The following is a 15,118-nucleotide window of genomic DNA, read 5'->3' as shown; positions in this document are numbered from 1 at the left end:
AAAATGCTAGAAAATCAGTGGTAGAAAATACGTTGTAGCCGGAATATTTTTTTTTTCGGTTTTTAGGATTTCTGAAGACCGCAAATTTTGAAGACTTATTTATTTTTTCGGGTGTTTTATGTACAGAATTCCTGTAGTCTGTCCTGCCAAACTTAATGGCGGTTCGTTACTTCCGACTTTTTAACTGAGCGGCAAAGCTATTTGACGAGAGCTGTAGTTAGGTGTAGTTATCGCAAAATTTTATGACGATTTTATTGTTTGAAAGGGCAAATAGGTAGTCGGAACTGCTACTCGCTGTTCATCGAAAGCTGGTCCAAGATGGAAGAAAGATGGCCGCCGCTGACTTATTTTTCTTTTCACAAATCTGTCAATACGGGTATCAAATAAATTGCATTGACTAGTAGAACAAGAAAGATTATTTTTGACCGACAAGCTATAAAGAAGCGCGGGGTCGCTACTCCCCGTCATCCGCCTCAGATCCTCAGAAGTCCTGCGGGATCATTAGGATCAAAAATATTAAGTCGATGCCTAGAGGAATGAAGAATGAATGAATGAATTTTTTTTCGCCACCAAAGGACAATGAGCGTTTTGATCTACCTCTCCTCTAGCATTAAGTAATACATCAATAGAAAGCTTATGTTATATAAAGTATTTTCTTGTACGGCGGCGATTGTCATTTGTTAGTATTTAGGGAGTTGGACCATGTTTAGTGAAATAATAACTATGTCTAAAATCTACTGTAGCTTCTTAGGTACTGACAATTTGTTAGAGGTATTTAAGTACGAAATGTTCGATTTAAAAAGGCCTTTCCAGTGATATATAATTAATTACTAGAGAAGGAATCTAAGGACTTGAAACTAACTATCGATAAAAAACCTTAAACATGTTCTAACATCTAAAGTACTAAGAATTGGTAAGTAGTATGTAAGTACAAAATGTAACGCTTAAAAAGACCTTTCAAATGATGTATGACTCATTACTAGAGGGGGAGTAGACCAACATTCAAACATCTCGCCCAATGTCCTTTACGCCGCGCAATGGTGGCCGAATCATTGTTGTGACTCACGCACACAAAAACCACGGTCTGCTCCGATAAAACTTTCCTGAAAGACCGTTGATGCTATCCCCGCACCCCGCGCGCCATTCCGGCGCGCCATCTGAATTTTATTCGAAATTTAAAATTCAAAGGACTTATGGGACACCCAGTATAAAAATTTTACCTATGCTAAAAACTTTCATAAAACTTTAATATTTTTTCTTCACAACAAAAACAAATTGAACCTATAATTTAAAATTAAGAAATAAAATTGAAATAAGTTTCTATTAAAAAATATATATAAAATTGGTATTCGATTATTTATAATAAACATCCGATTTAGGTATCGAATGCACACCGCTGATTGAAAAAAAAAATGTACTCTGTTCCAAACTCTACTTGACTTTGATCTTGTAAATTGTTCATTTTTATTGTGTATTTTATGTGCTGATTTTTTAGTTATGAATCATAAATAAGTGCACGAAATGTATTGCAACGGATTGAAAATGTTATAAATATGACGTTTGTGTTGTGTTTGAGAAAGTGATGCGATTATTTATTGGTAAGTTTTCACCAAATTTGAAATGCCTAACTTTTCGATAGACTTAGAAACACCGTAATTATTATCTATTTCTGAATTAACTGACCCCATTTGACCTTCGCACGTTGTTGTCAAATAAGTGAGCTCTAAAGTTATAGTTAAAATACTTCTGATCAGGCATTACGGACTTAGAATTTATGTGTTGAAAGTTAGTACAAATTTTTGAGTTCCATGTTGCGATTCAAAATATCCCGTCGAATCAACGGTAAAGTCATATGTCAAAACCTTGTCGAGCAGAGGGGTTAAAATCCAATCGTAATTACCGGGAATTCTGATCGAACTCGCCATGTTTGTTTACATTAGTTGTTTTTTTAAATTTGAAGACGCATAGACAAGATGGCGACGGTGATAGAAGTTTTGCATCGAATGATCCGATTCGTTAAAATAAAGAATCGATTTAATAATTTTATATTATTTGATATTATAATATTACTAAATTGCACTTTTGTATACTTACCATAATCTGAAAATAAATTAGGAAAAGTAAAATGACTTAATTTATTTTGAAAAAAATGCTAGAAAATCAGTGGTAGAAAATACGTTGTAGCCGGAATAAAAAAAATCTTCGGTTTTTAGGGTTTCTGAAGACGGCAAATGAAGACTTATTCTTCGGGTGTTTTATGTGCAGGATTCCTGTAGATCTGCCAAACTTAATGGCGATTCGTTACTTCCAACTTTTTAACTGAGCGGCAAAGCTATTTGACGAGAGCCGTAGTTAGGTGTAGTTATCGCAAAATTTTATGACGATTTTATTGTTTGAAGGGGCAAATAGTTCGCTGTTCATCGAAAGCTGGTCCAAGATGGAAAGATGGCCGCCGCCGACTTATTTTTAACCGACTTCCCAAAAAGCGGAGGTTCTCAATTCGACCGTTTTTTTTGTATGTTTGTTACGCGATTACTCAGCCATTTATTTATCGATTTTAATGATTCTTTTTTTGTTTGATAGCGTGTACTTCCGAGGTGGTCCCATTATCATTAGGTCAGGATCTGATGATGGAACCTTGAGAAATCGAGGGCGACTTTCGAATGTTGCAGAAATACATAGGTTGAAATCTTATCACTCAGGTGTTTGCCTGGTAGCACTATTCAACAGTGAAGGCTTTGAGCTGACCTGATGATGGAGACCAGTGAAGGTCGAGGGAACTCGACAACTGAATATTTAAACTTTCTCGTGTTTGTGCTTATATTATTCGTATTTACGAGGCCTCTGCAAAAGTGAAGGAGATGGAGACGAGAGAAGTACGGTTGTCGAGTTCCCTCGACCTTCTCTGGTCTCCATCATCAGGTCAGCTCCAAACCTTTACTGTCTCATAGTGTTATCAGATATACATCTGAGTGTCAAGTTATAACCTTATCTATGCTTACAATTTTCGAGAGCTGCCCTCGATTTCTCAAGGTTTCCATCATCAGATCCTGGACCTAATAACAAATATGGGGAATATACCCTTTCGACCAAAAACAAACATCCAAATTGAGAACCACCTCCTTTTTGGGATTCGGTGAAAAATATTTGGTGACTTTAAAATCAATCAATTATTATGTCTCTAACCGACCACGGGACTACAGAGTCCCGGATTTTTGGAAGGCGAACGTGGGGCCGAAGCCAACACGCTGAAGCCCTTTTGAGACAACTTTAATGAAATGGTGACACAAAACCGACGATTATCCCTGTATACACTATAGAAATGTACCCAAGGACAATGCCCGGTTCTGTGCTAAACTATTGCTAACTATGGATGAAAACTACTTGGGCTATTGTGATGGGATGCTAGTGGACTAGGAATGGGGAAACTACGGGAACTATGGCACCTGCCGATAACAATGTAATAAATACACGTAAAAATGGCAGGTGGAGACTCGCCAACTCACTTACTGGGCCCCCGGGAATCAGTCGCTAAATCGCAACAAGAGGGCAACAGGTACATGAGCGGCTGAAGGGTGAGGATACCTCGGCGGACTTTAAACGCAGATCACGCGCTCCCTGTGGGTCCAGCATCACCGGCCCACTCGCCACTTACCACGAGGCACCTACCCTCCGAGCGGGCTGCTAACCCTACTCTAGCGACTCCACTCTGACCGGCCGGTGAAGGCAAGCCAAGAGGCGGGAGACCTATCCCCCGTCATGCTTCACTCCGGCAGGCCGGAGATGGGGGACAGTATACTCTCCCTGGAGCACTCGGATATATAGCCCCGCGGGGTCGCTACTCCCCGTCATCCGCCTCAGATGCCCTGCGGGGCAAATCAATCAATTATTATTATTGTTTCTCATCATCAAATAAGTACATACCTTTGGTAGTTACAAATTGCATTATATTTCAGAACACCCGCATACCCTCCGCCGAAACAAAAATGTTAGAATTGTTGAGAAATAATATAAGAATAAATTAAAATTCCGTAATAGGTAATAAAAATTCAATTAAAGTTAAAAATTATTACGAATGACGCAACACCAAAATAAATAATACATATAAAAATTTAATGCTAAAAACTTAAATATCTTTTTTCTTAACAACAAAAACAAATTGAACCTATAATTTAAAATTAATAAATAAAATTGAAATAAGTTGCTATTAAAAAATAGGTATATATAAAATTGGTATTCGATTATTTATAATAAATTTCCGATTTAGGTATCGAATGCACACCGCTGATTGAAAAAAAAAATACTCCATTCCAAACTCTACTTGTCTGTGACTTGACTGATCTTGTAAATTGTTCATTTTTATTGTGTATTTTATGTGCTGATTTTTTAGTTATTGAACATAAATAAGTGCACGAAATGTATTGCAACGGATTGAAAATGTTATAAATATGACGTTTGTGTTGTGTTTGAGAAAGTGATGCGATTACTTATTGGTAAGTTTTCACCAAATTTGAAATGCCTAACTTTTCGATAGACTTAAAAACACCGTAATTATTATCTTTTTCTGAATTAACTGACCCCATTTGACCTTTGCACGTTGTTGTCAAATAAGTGAGCTCTAAAGTTATAGTTAAAATACTTCTGATCAGGCATTACGGACTTAGAATTCATGTGTTGAAAGTTAGTACAAATTTTTGACTTCCATGTCGCGATTCAAAATATCCCGCCGAATCAACGGTAAAGTCATATGTCAAAATCTTGTCGAGCAGAGGGGTTAATATCTAATACAATGCGTTTGGCTGTATGGCGCTTGCCTTTGCTTTTTAAACAACAGAGGCGTTGACTTTATGGTGTTACGTTTTGTAATATGATTCGTAAATAGTAGGTTTATTGACAGTGGGATATATATCCCTAGTTTAAATATTGTCCTAATTAATATTTTTTATGACTTAAGAAGTTTATACTTAATCTCTTCTAACTCTTTAAAAATAACTGGCTTATTATACTTTCAGTGGTAAATACTTCCTGTGTAACTTACTTGCTTTCTTATCTAACGTAACTATTTTTACGTGTCGCATAACGAATTTTCCTTAACTAACTACACTACTTTTATCTGACCCTAATTTCATTTTAAAAACGAAAGGTGTTGTTCCCGTATCAAAGTGCGTCGTAATACAAAATATTATAAGTTTGTGGTTGCGAGTAAGAATCCTATGTTCGCCGTATAAATTCCTTAATTATTTTTTATTAATTAGTCAGATGTGTTCGGTAGCGGAATTCGGTTTATCTTTATAGTCGATCGAGGTTGTATGTTAGATGGTGGATGTACGGTGCGCCCCACATGACGCTGGCCTGGTATAGGTAAACTAGAAGTGGCTGGTTTTGAAATTAGAATTTAGTTTTTTTTTTTGTTTTTTTAAGCAATTTTTTTGTAACTTTTTGTTGACCACAAATGACATCTGCCGTGCACCTTTACTGTATATAAAAAATAAATATTATTTCTATCGCTACGATTCGAAATTACTTACATAGCCAAAAATGACCAAATCATTTCCATGCCTAAAAATCAACATTTGAAATGTGGCAATAAAAACTCTTAATTTATTCAATAACTTTTGTCAGTCTACATCATTTTTATCATATTTATTACAAAACAAGTGTTAGAACTATTGGCGAACACCTTGTATGTTAATAATTTTGCGCCATTTTCTTTTTGAACAGCTGTTTAAGTTATGAGTTGAGAATTAGTAATGATGTAATGTTTATTAGAACAACAACAAATGCTGCTGTAATTCATTAAAGTGTTTGTCTTTTATTTTCTTTTGGAGCTAGTCTAAAAATACGCAACAAAAATTGACATTTTTAAGAATTTTTTTGCTGGCTGAATTTCAAGCAAACATACTTTCCTAATGGGTTATATAAAAATGAAATGATAGGAAATTAAAAAAAAAATCGACATTATATTGTGAGAATTGAGGTGATTGTACGAGATCATGGTTTTCGTAAACTGAAAAAAAAAAAATTATACGAACTCCCATATAGTAAGAGAGAAAAATTTCAATTTCCAATCAAAAGTTGGTTGATTTTGATACTGAACCCTAAAAATATTTCCAAAGATATTAAAATTACAATAACGATGCAGATATATCATAAAATAATGTGTCAAAATACTAGTAGGTACACTAGAACACGCGAAATAAAAATGCCTTGTCACTTTTAGTGTGAATAGACGCCATTGATTTAGTTATACATACATGTCATGTGTGTGTAGCGGCGTCGCTTCGTTGCAAGATAAGGTGGAGTGACCGCCTGGTTACACCGTCAGCCGTATCGTTTGAACTTAGAGTTTAGGTTAGGAACTGATGTTGGGCAGTCGTTCAGGAATGGTTATTAGTGTAAATAATGCAGAATTAGGGCTTATTTGATACAGAATTTCGGCTTCGATGTCAGGGAGATAAAATTTGGCACATATAAAAGAATAATGGAAGCTTTTCTGTGTGAAAGATTGTTGCTGTCAAAAAGGCGTTTGTTTAACATATCAGAATGCTTTAATAAGTTTAAGAAACGCTTCTTTGAAACCAAAAATCTTTCATACTACTGACAACACGTCAAAATCAACACTCATTTCTAAGCCTAAAAAACTATTCCTCAAAAAAACTATCGGTTTAACCGTAACCAAGATGGTGGCACCCACCGTACTCGAACGAAGCCGCAAGAATGCGTCAATGTACTGAGCACCCCCACAACCCCCTACCCTTTTAAAAAAAGCGAAAATTTTCACTACTACCAATTATCGCGCTCCGTAATTGAAAGAGGGATTTTTAATTAATCACCTTATAAAGGCGTCGTTTTGACACATGTCAAAAATGATAAATTTATGGTTGTGGTGTTTTTTTTTTTTATTGAGCCGTAAATTGAAGTAATGGATCGTTTTAGTTTTAAGTTTTTGTAATTAGGTAGTTGTTAACGTTGCAGTGTTTTTGTAATTAAAGCGGAAAAAATATGGGTGAAGTTTTTGAGTGAAACTGACATGGGAAAAAATGGCGGTGAGATGCTTTTGAGTGTCATGGGAAATTCGTACATGCCTGCTGTCGTGTTTATTTTCACTTGCTGTCATGATAATGTTGTTAAGGATGGTACATTAATAGTCTTGCCAAAACTCAAAATGGCTTCGTTGTGCCATTATCAAGTAGGATATGAGTTTGAGCATATTTTTATGAAAATGATGAAAATTACTTGACCTAGACAATACAGTTTTTTATTCTTAATGTAATTTTTCTTCGTTCAAAAATGGTATTTCTATTGTTTTGCCTATAATAGTATAATACATAGGTACAGCTATTAATTAAAGCACTGAACTACACCTATGATTAACACCTTCTAATCGGAATGCAATATCTTCACGCACCATCGCTCTGCCCAGTCAGTAAGTACGTCAGACTGGACTGTGACGTCATCGGTGTGTCAGTACTTAGTGGGGTGCCAATTTACCTTAACCGTATGTAGTAGGATGTGTTTCTTGGTAGTGAAATGTACATAAGTTGGATAAAAAATATAGACGAGTCTAATTGAAGACTTCATATTTTTTGCGAAAGCGGTTAGTAAATAAATAAAAAATCGTGCGGTAATAATATGACAGGAGTTTCATACACACAAGTAAGCATAATAAAAATGAAGAAAACATAAGCACGTACAACCTACTTAAAAAACAAAAGCAGATAAAGACACAGAGCCAAACAAAAATATACGTAGCAAATAAAAAGAGTACAGCAAATTTTCACATAAAATCCCCACAATTAAAGTAACCAATAGCAATCTTAGAGTACAACAAATTTTCGCATAAAACCCCCACAAATCGAATATCCAGTCAATCATAAATTAATCAATACATTCCCTTATCTATGGTCGATAATATTCCCAGTACAAAAGGGTCCTTTTCAAGTGAGAACGACCCACTATGACATTTGATTGACAAGCGCTATAATTTTGCACCGTCCTATGTTTTGACTTGTTTCGTAATGGTAGCTACAAACTGTCATTGGTGGTTAAAGAAACTAGAAATTATGACTTGGAAATCAATAGTTGTAAGTCTGTTATTAAGTTATAACTAAGCATTGAAGTATATTTCTAAGGGTGTATGGATGTTCGAAAGAGTTACCGCGGCCCCGGTACAAAAAGGGTTCCAAGGGGTAGAAGAAGGAATATGGTGGGTCAGTCAGTAAGAGTCTGACATTCTGTCAAGCTGCACCTTCAGCAAGAGTGATTAGATTCAGATTCAGATGATGTAGCATCAGAAACAAAAGAGTGTATGGATGTGTCTGTGTTTGTTAAGTACATCACACTAAAACCAGTGGATAGATTTTGATTAAACTTGGCAGTACATGTGCTGATACATATCAGAATAACAGTACTAATTCCCTCCGAAACCTGGTAAATCGGCAGGTGGTAGCCAATCTTGTTTAAAAATTTGAACACTAGTTTGTAGAAGATATTATCGCCTTCCTTGTTATTATCTAATTTTTATATTCCCAAAAAAAAAAAAGACTCGAAAGTAAGAAATGTTCTCTGATATTCAAAGTTTTGGTACCACTTCCTTCATCAAAAATTAGCTCAGTAAAATGTCCAATAAATTCCGCACTAGTACAGGTTTATTCTACTTACGGTAACTCTTGTATTAAGTTACGCGGTTGTAGCAAGCGACGACGATTGTATTGAATTACAAGTTTTTATTATTATTATAACAAAGAGATCTTTTCTTGACGGCTTTTGATTTAAGACTAAATTCAGCGATTTTTGTATGCTTACACCTTTAACTAGATGTGTCACAATGGCTGTGAAAATCAATAACACATAGGTACATATTATTTATTAGAAATTAGTTAAGAAGTTTGCAAATGTAGATATTTCTTCTGACTTCTAGCAAATAACCTCACAATTTACAATATATGAGTAGACTGAGGTATATCATAAAAAGATAATAATTCGTATCGTTATCAATTTCATGACACATTATTACGTGTAGAAAAGACTATCAAATTATCATATTCTTTATTTCTTTCAACACAGAAAAAACTGTTTACATGGATGACATAAGCATCTCCCTAAACTATAGTTCGGCCATTCAGAGAATGCGTTCCTGACACGTCGCGATTGAACTGACGACGTAACTTTGCAATGGCGTTGCAGTTACGATAAAAATATTTTTGCTGGTTGTTTACCGTTTTAACAATTGAGGAGCATTAAAACAACATTATTATATCAATAATCAATGAATGTAGTTACGTCGTCAGTTCAATCGCGACGTGTCAGGAACGCATTCTCTGAATGGCCGAACTATACGATCTTTTATCAAAATAAGTAGATACACAGTTTCTACTACCACCTGAACATGGTATAAGACATCAAACTAACTTAGAAACACGTTATAAAACTGATATAATCGCCGTTTATTCTCGTCAACATGTCAAAGGAACCATAAATTATATTTTTATTGACAGACTGGTAGTCATAAATAATACCTGTCTAGTAGATGTCGCTACGTTAACGAGACCTATAAAATATCACAAAAAATAACTAATTAATTATGTATCAATTGATTCTGGTCCTAATTTAATTAGGGTAGGTTCTTTGATTAGTTGAGGAAATCTGTTCTTCTGAGGTTTAAAAGGCTATTTTATAAAACGGGACCATAAATCTTTGTTTGGATCTATTAGCATTAAAAAAAAAATTAACGACACACTTAACAAACATATCACAAACTTTGTATAGGTCACTAGAAACAATAAATTAAGTGAAATACGAAAAGGCCAAGGCGTACTTAATATTTCCTTAAAAAAAGTAATTGCAAGTTTAGTAAGTATCTAAAATCTAAATAATCCGAGGTCGTGTAACAGGACACAAAATTTAAACAGTATTGCTTGTAAAAGTTGTAAATAACAAAAAAAAAAAACACCGTAAGCGGATGTAGGCACAACAAGATTTCAAAATTCACTCAGTGTTCAAAATCAGATGCTAAAAGATAGCTGATAAAACGGTGAAAATACTCGCATCTCTGTCTTCATTAGTACAACAGAAAGAGCTGAGGATACTCTTGAAGTAGTTATTAATTCTGTATTCTGAACACATGTTGGAGACACGACATCTATCAGTTGTCCACAAACATTGCGGTGATCATCACGTAAGGTCTATAAATAAGAGCCTAATGAGCCAACCAGCCTCTGATTATCCTTATTTGATAAGCACTGCGTTTCCTGGATGCACATTCGTTGATGATGTCAACTGCAAGTAGGCAGTACTAGAAGTGCATAGTAATTGTTACGACTTAATTGTTATGATGCAAGCAAATTGCGTCGAATCCGTCATGATAGTGTGGCAACCTTAGCCAGGCGTAGATAAAAAAGTTCAGTTCTCAAAAATAGTTTGAATTGGTCAAGGAAAAGTAAAGGTATTCATACACACAACACATTTGGTACATCTGAGAAGGTACAGGAAGCGAGCGACAACGATCACAATAACTATACATAAGCTATTTGTAAGCCATTCCACAGCAACCAACGAGCATGTTATACAACGAAACTTGCAATTTGCAGACAAATGTTCCCACAAATGAAGTTCCGCGTCTCAGGACTAGACGCGAAGGCCAAATACATCCTCCTACTGGACATCGTCGCTGCAGACGACTACAGATATAAGTTCCACAACAGGTAGACCCACATTCATTGCCTGCTGGACTACATCACCATCCTCGTCTTCACATGTCTGCTTCTCAATGTACATCAGCCGAGAGTCTGGCGTCAATCAGACGCCGGATTGTCGGCCTCACGTTTACAGATATCACCGTTGATTGGAGATGCTCATTCCATTTTAACAGCGTTCCGTTACACGCTTGTTTTCATTTAGCTTGTGATTCTCCCCACGCAATGCACTAGTTCCCATCACGAAACGATTCCGATGCGTTCGTTAATTGCGGCCAGACAATTTGTACGAAACACGCTTAATTTAAGGGCAACGACATCGCACGACAACTGGACACCGCCTGGATCCGACGATTAAGGATTCAACTCGCATCCAATGGGTAATATCATTAAAATATCTTTGTCTCAAACGCCGCTGCGGTAATGTAAAAAGCCGGGCCGACACCAGAGGTGAGAAATACCGACGCGACTCGTACTCTTCTCCCAAATTAACCAAAATTGGAGCTGAACTCGCGGCGACAATCTCCTTGGGAGATCTTGGCGACAAAAAACACAACGAGTCTTCCGGGTGTGGCGAACATCCCTCAGAGCGCATCTGAAATCGATAATCATCGTATTTGATCGTACATTGTTTGATTCCCGATGACAAGCGCGATAAGGTACCATCCTCGGCTCGCGGCCGATCCACGTCGGTATCAAACGGCCGCAGGTTTGGCAACATCGAGATGCGGCCGATAAACTTCGATTTAATATCCGTTAATTAATACGACCCGAGCATTCCGGTCCAAAATGCGACTGTGAGTCAGCCGCAAACCGATACAGACGCCGACAAAGGCGGCCGCCTAGCGCCGTTAATATGGTAATTAATTATTACAAATCTTTCGTACATAAATTACTTACCAATTACGAGATGGGATTCTAAACGAGATCCAGACGATTTTTTCTTGGACGCTTGTATCGTTGAAGTATTCGTGTAAGTTGGTGTAACACCGCATTTGATCACGTGCGTTGGTCACGATTTGGCGACAGCGCAAAACCGCACAATGGACGCGCACCTCGCCATCTTTGGTCGTTCGTGGCGGAAACACGGCCTTTTTGTGTGTCGCACATGCTTTATAACACCTCGTCGTGTCGCGCTGATTAGACGAAAAACGCCGCGAAACGCGACTCAACAGCGGATAATCCAGTTGCCCTAGTCTGTCGGTCAGTAGTTAAAATGGGCGACATGAAATGAATAAAATCTAATTATCACGGCGTAAGATCACAAGCTAAACACGCGTTTCTTAGTACATGAACATAAAAAGTGAAACTAGTTCAGCAACATGTCTCACAATCGACGTGATGTCAAATCGTTGTCGCAAAAGAACAAGTCCCAACCCATGTTTTTCTCTCGATTGCTTGCAGACGTATGTTTCCTGCCTACAAACTTCGCGTTTCTGGTCTTGATAAAAAAGCAAAATACATTTTGCTAATGGACATCGTAGCTGCCGACGATTGCAGATACAAATTCCACAACAGGTATAAATAAAGAGATGGAATTAAATTAAAATAAGAAAATAGTAGATGACGGGGCTAAAGATAGTTGATCTTATTTTAATGTAATTCGTTTAAATAAACGAGAGGCAAGAAGCATGCGTATTGTTGCAATTATGATGTGTGATATTGGAGATCTGCGTTCAGGACTGTAGGGCTCGGGACTGCGAATATGTTCGCTCTGCTGTCACTCGTGTTCGAGTTACTGCGACGAGATTCCATCGTTGGGGATTCAAGTCCATTTTTTGAGACCACATTATCATATTCTGTTACAATTTACATACATTTCGCTTTGACGTCGCACATTTTGGTATGAATAATCGTTGCACGCAGATCTTTCATTCACATTGTTTCTTGTGCACAGTTGTCTGTAGAACTTAATAGCTTGTTTGTCTTACATACAGCATGTTTTACACAATCATTAGTTTGTAAGAGCATGTCACGCTTTCTAAATGAGGACGAGATTGCTTCAATAAAAATTATTACTTCGCCAAAATTCCAATTGAGTTTTAATGCCAATAATCAATCAATTAAAACAATGATACGTAGTTTCCTAACTAATGAACTATTCAAAGATTCATGTCAATCGGTCAATACTTTCCTACAATTATAGAAAGAATTTGTTGATTGGTTTAATTGGTTTATTAAGTCAATTTGAAGGTTTTTTGTGTTTTTACTTGAACGTGTGCGTTTGTTCTCGGAGTCGATGGATGGTGGCCGGGAAGGCGGACCCTGAGATGCCGAAGAGGATGTACATCCACCCGGACTCGCCTTCCACGGGCGAGCAGTGGATGCAGAAGGTGGTTTCCTTCCACAAACTGAAACTGACAAACAACATTAGTGACAAGCACGGTTTCGTGAGTACCGACTCTTTTTCTAGCTGTGGAGTTGTGAAGGAGAAAGGCTACATATTCAAATTCAGAAACAACAAGCTTGTTTACGTTGCCTTGTTAGTACTCTCTGGGTTCGATTCCCAAGACCAAAAAGTCCAGTAGACTTGCCTTTTTGCAACTTGATGATGAAGTTTTGCAACATATCTTCATGATATGTTGTAGATATTCAAAAAAATCTGCCAAACATTATACAAAACAGACATCAAACTTAAGCCTAAAGATCTCCAAACCTTCACGGCTCCAAAGCCTACAATAGTTTCCACTTCATGCATCTTTAGATCTCAATGAACAATTATACCGAAAAATTGTTACCAACAATAGCATTATACCGCATCCGAAAAGTAGCAGTCTGCCTCTTTTTTGTTACATTTTCAACAAAAACTTTATAATGTGGGTGATATTATAATTAAAACGAGGTTGGGTAGGACCCCTGGCGATGTCTGCGGGGTCCCTTTGTGCATGTTACGGCTATTACAGATATTTACATTGGGTGCCCATCATCTTGCTTTCCTTCAATAGATTATCGCCATGTTAAGTGTATGCTTCAGAGGTTATAGTTTTTTTATAGCGTGTTGATAGGGCGTTTTATGTTTGTGTGACAAGTTTTAATTTTGTAACGTTCTTTCCTTATTTATGTGTTATGATTTTCGGATGTCATGACATTCGGGATGGTTCGCCTTTTTTGACAAAACTGCATTTATTAAAATGCGAAAATCTTTTTCTGGTATTTTGACAAGAACATTGGCGCCAAAATGTCAATCTGTCACGACTGTCAATCATTTAAAATTCGTTTTCCGAACAATCTTTTCACTCAAAGTAGGAGCCACCCCGAATTCAATTCGGAAACACCGGCCGAAGAAAAAAAATTGCGCAGTCCACTTACAAAAAAAATAAATAAAGGCTACTGTAAAGTAAAAGGCGGGATCTTTTAGTAACTTACACTTGGCCGTTTACACGACCGCGATCCAATCATAGATAACACAATTGTTTTTTTAATTCGCTCGATGGGCGCTTGTTTTTTTTTTGGATGTCAGGGCTTTTGTCTTTGACGAGGGGCTAAAGTAATTGAAATAACGACGGTCGCGGTCGGTATGCGTAGAATTTTGACAACACCTGACTACCTCGACAGGAGTAATATATATTTTCGTATTTTTCATCTGTCGCTTATGAATGTGTTGCGTTTTGAGACTGTATTTTGGTCGAGGTGGTAGTTACAATATATGTATATTTGGACAATAGAAATGATTGTATTTTACATAATTGATTGTAAAAGAACTTCAGTTAGGCACACTTTTTTAGTGATAATTTAAATATTAGAAAAAAAATCGTCGTATGACTCACAGAAAAGATTATCTACTTTAACAACATAAATCCACTTTTTCAATCAAACCCTATAATTAAAAATCTCTCCTATTGTTTCTTTTCGAAACTTCGGCTCAAAAATACACAAATATTTGTAAAAAAAACCTCGGAACAGTTTGACAAGATAGATGTGCTTTGTTTTTAAGTTTTTTGTCCCCCAGTCTGACGAGATGCCGATTTTCGACCGAACATCGATATTTCATAGCACTGATATTATCGCTACAATGGTTAGTAACTATTAATATGAAATATTGGGAGCTTTTTTTAAACTTCCAATGGCTTAAAAAAAGCTGTTATTTTTTCATGTAAACTCTTTATAAAACAAAGTGTTCAAAAATGATTTCGCCAATTATTTTCGGCGCTACAATTTATTTAAAATCTAGCAATTTACTAGAAAATAAATGGCTACCAGTAGTCCAAAGACTATAATAGAGGTTCAATCTTTGCATATTTATGACTAGACAGAATTAATAAAACAACCTGAACTCTGTAATAAAGGCAGAGTAATAACATTTGATAACTTAATAATTTTCAATTATCTATGAAGTGTATGTCAAGTAATTGGTCTAGATATAATTTTATAAGGCGACCACCGCCTACTATTAACTTGTTTTCCTGATAAATTAATATTTATAG

General features: G+C 36.4%; 1 protein-coding gene across 10 annotated transcripts in view; it reads left to right on the top strand.

The window, feature by feature from the left end:
• The window catches only part of LOC124639711 (optomotor-blind protein), a 96,186-nt gene that overhangs the window by 31,105 nt on the left and 49,963 nt on the right, over window positions 1-15,118 (top strand). For 6 of the 10 annotated variants that reach the window (XM_047177168.1, XM_047177169.1, XM_047177167.1 and 3 more), the window contains exons 2-3: window positions 10,590-10,703; window positions 12,931-13,084. In XM_047177168.1, coding sequence (XP_047033124.1) covers window positions 10,590-10,703; window positions 12,931-13,084 — 268 coding nt within the window. Of the gene's footprint in view, window positions 1-10,589; window positions 10,704-12,098; window positions 12,213-12,930; window positions 13,085-15,118 lie in introns of all 10 variants that reach the window. The other 4 variants (XM_047177166.1, XM_047177172.1, XM_047177170.1 and 1 more) reach the window with 1 other exon arrangement.

The sequence above is a fragment of the Helicoverpa zea genome, chromosome 19 (assembly GCF_022581195.2).
Source record: "Helicoverpa zea isolate HzStark_Cry1AcR chromosome 19, ilHelZeax1.1, whole genome shotgun sequence".
NCBI lineage: Eukaryota > Metazoa > Arthropoda > Insecta > Lepidoptera > Noctuidae > Helicoverpa > Helicoverpa zea.
This window is presented reverse-complemented; position numbering and strand designations above follow the sequence as displayed.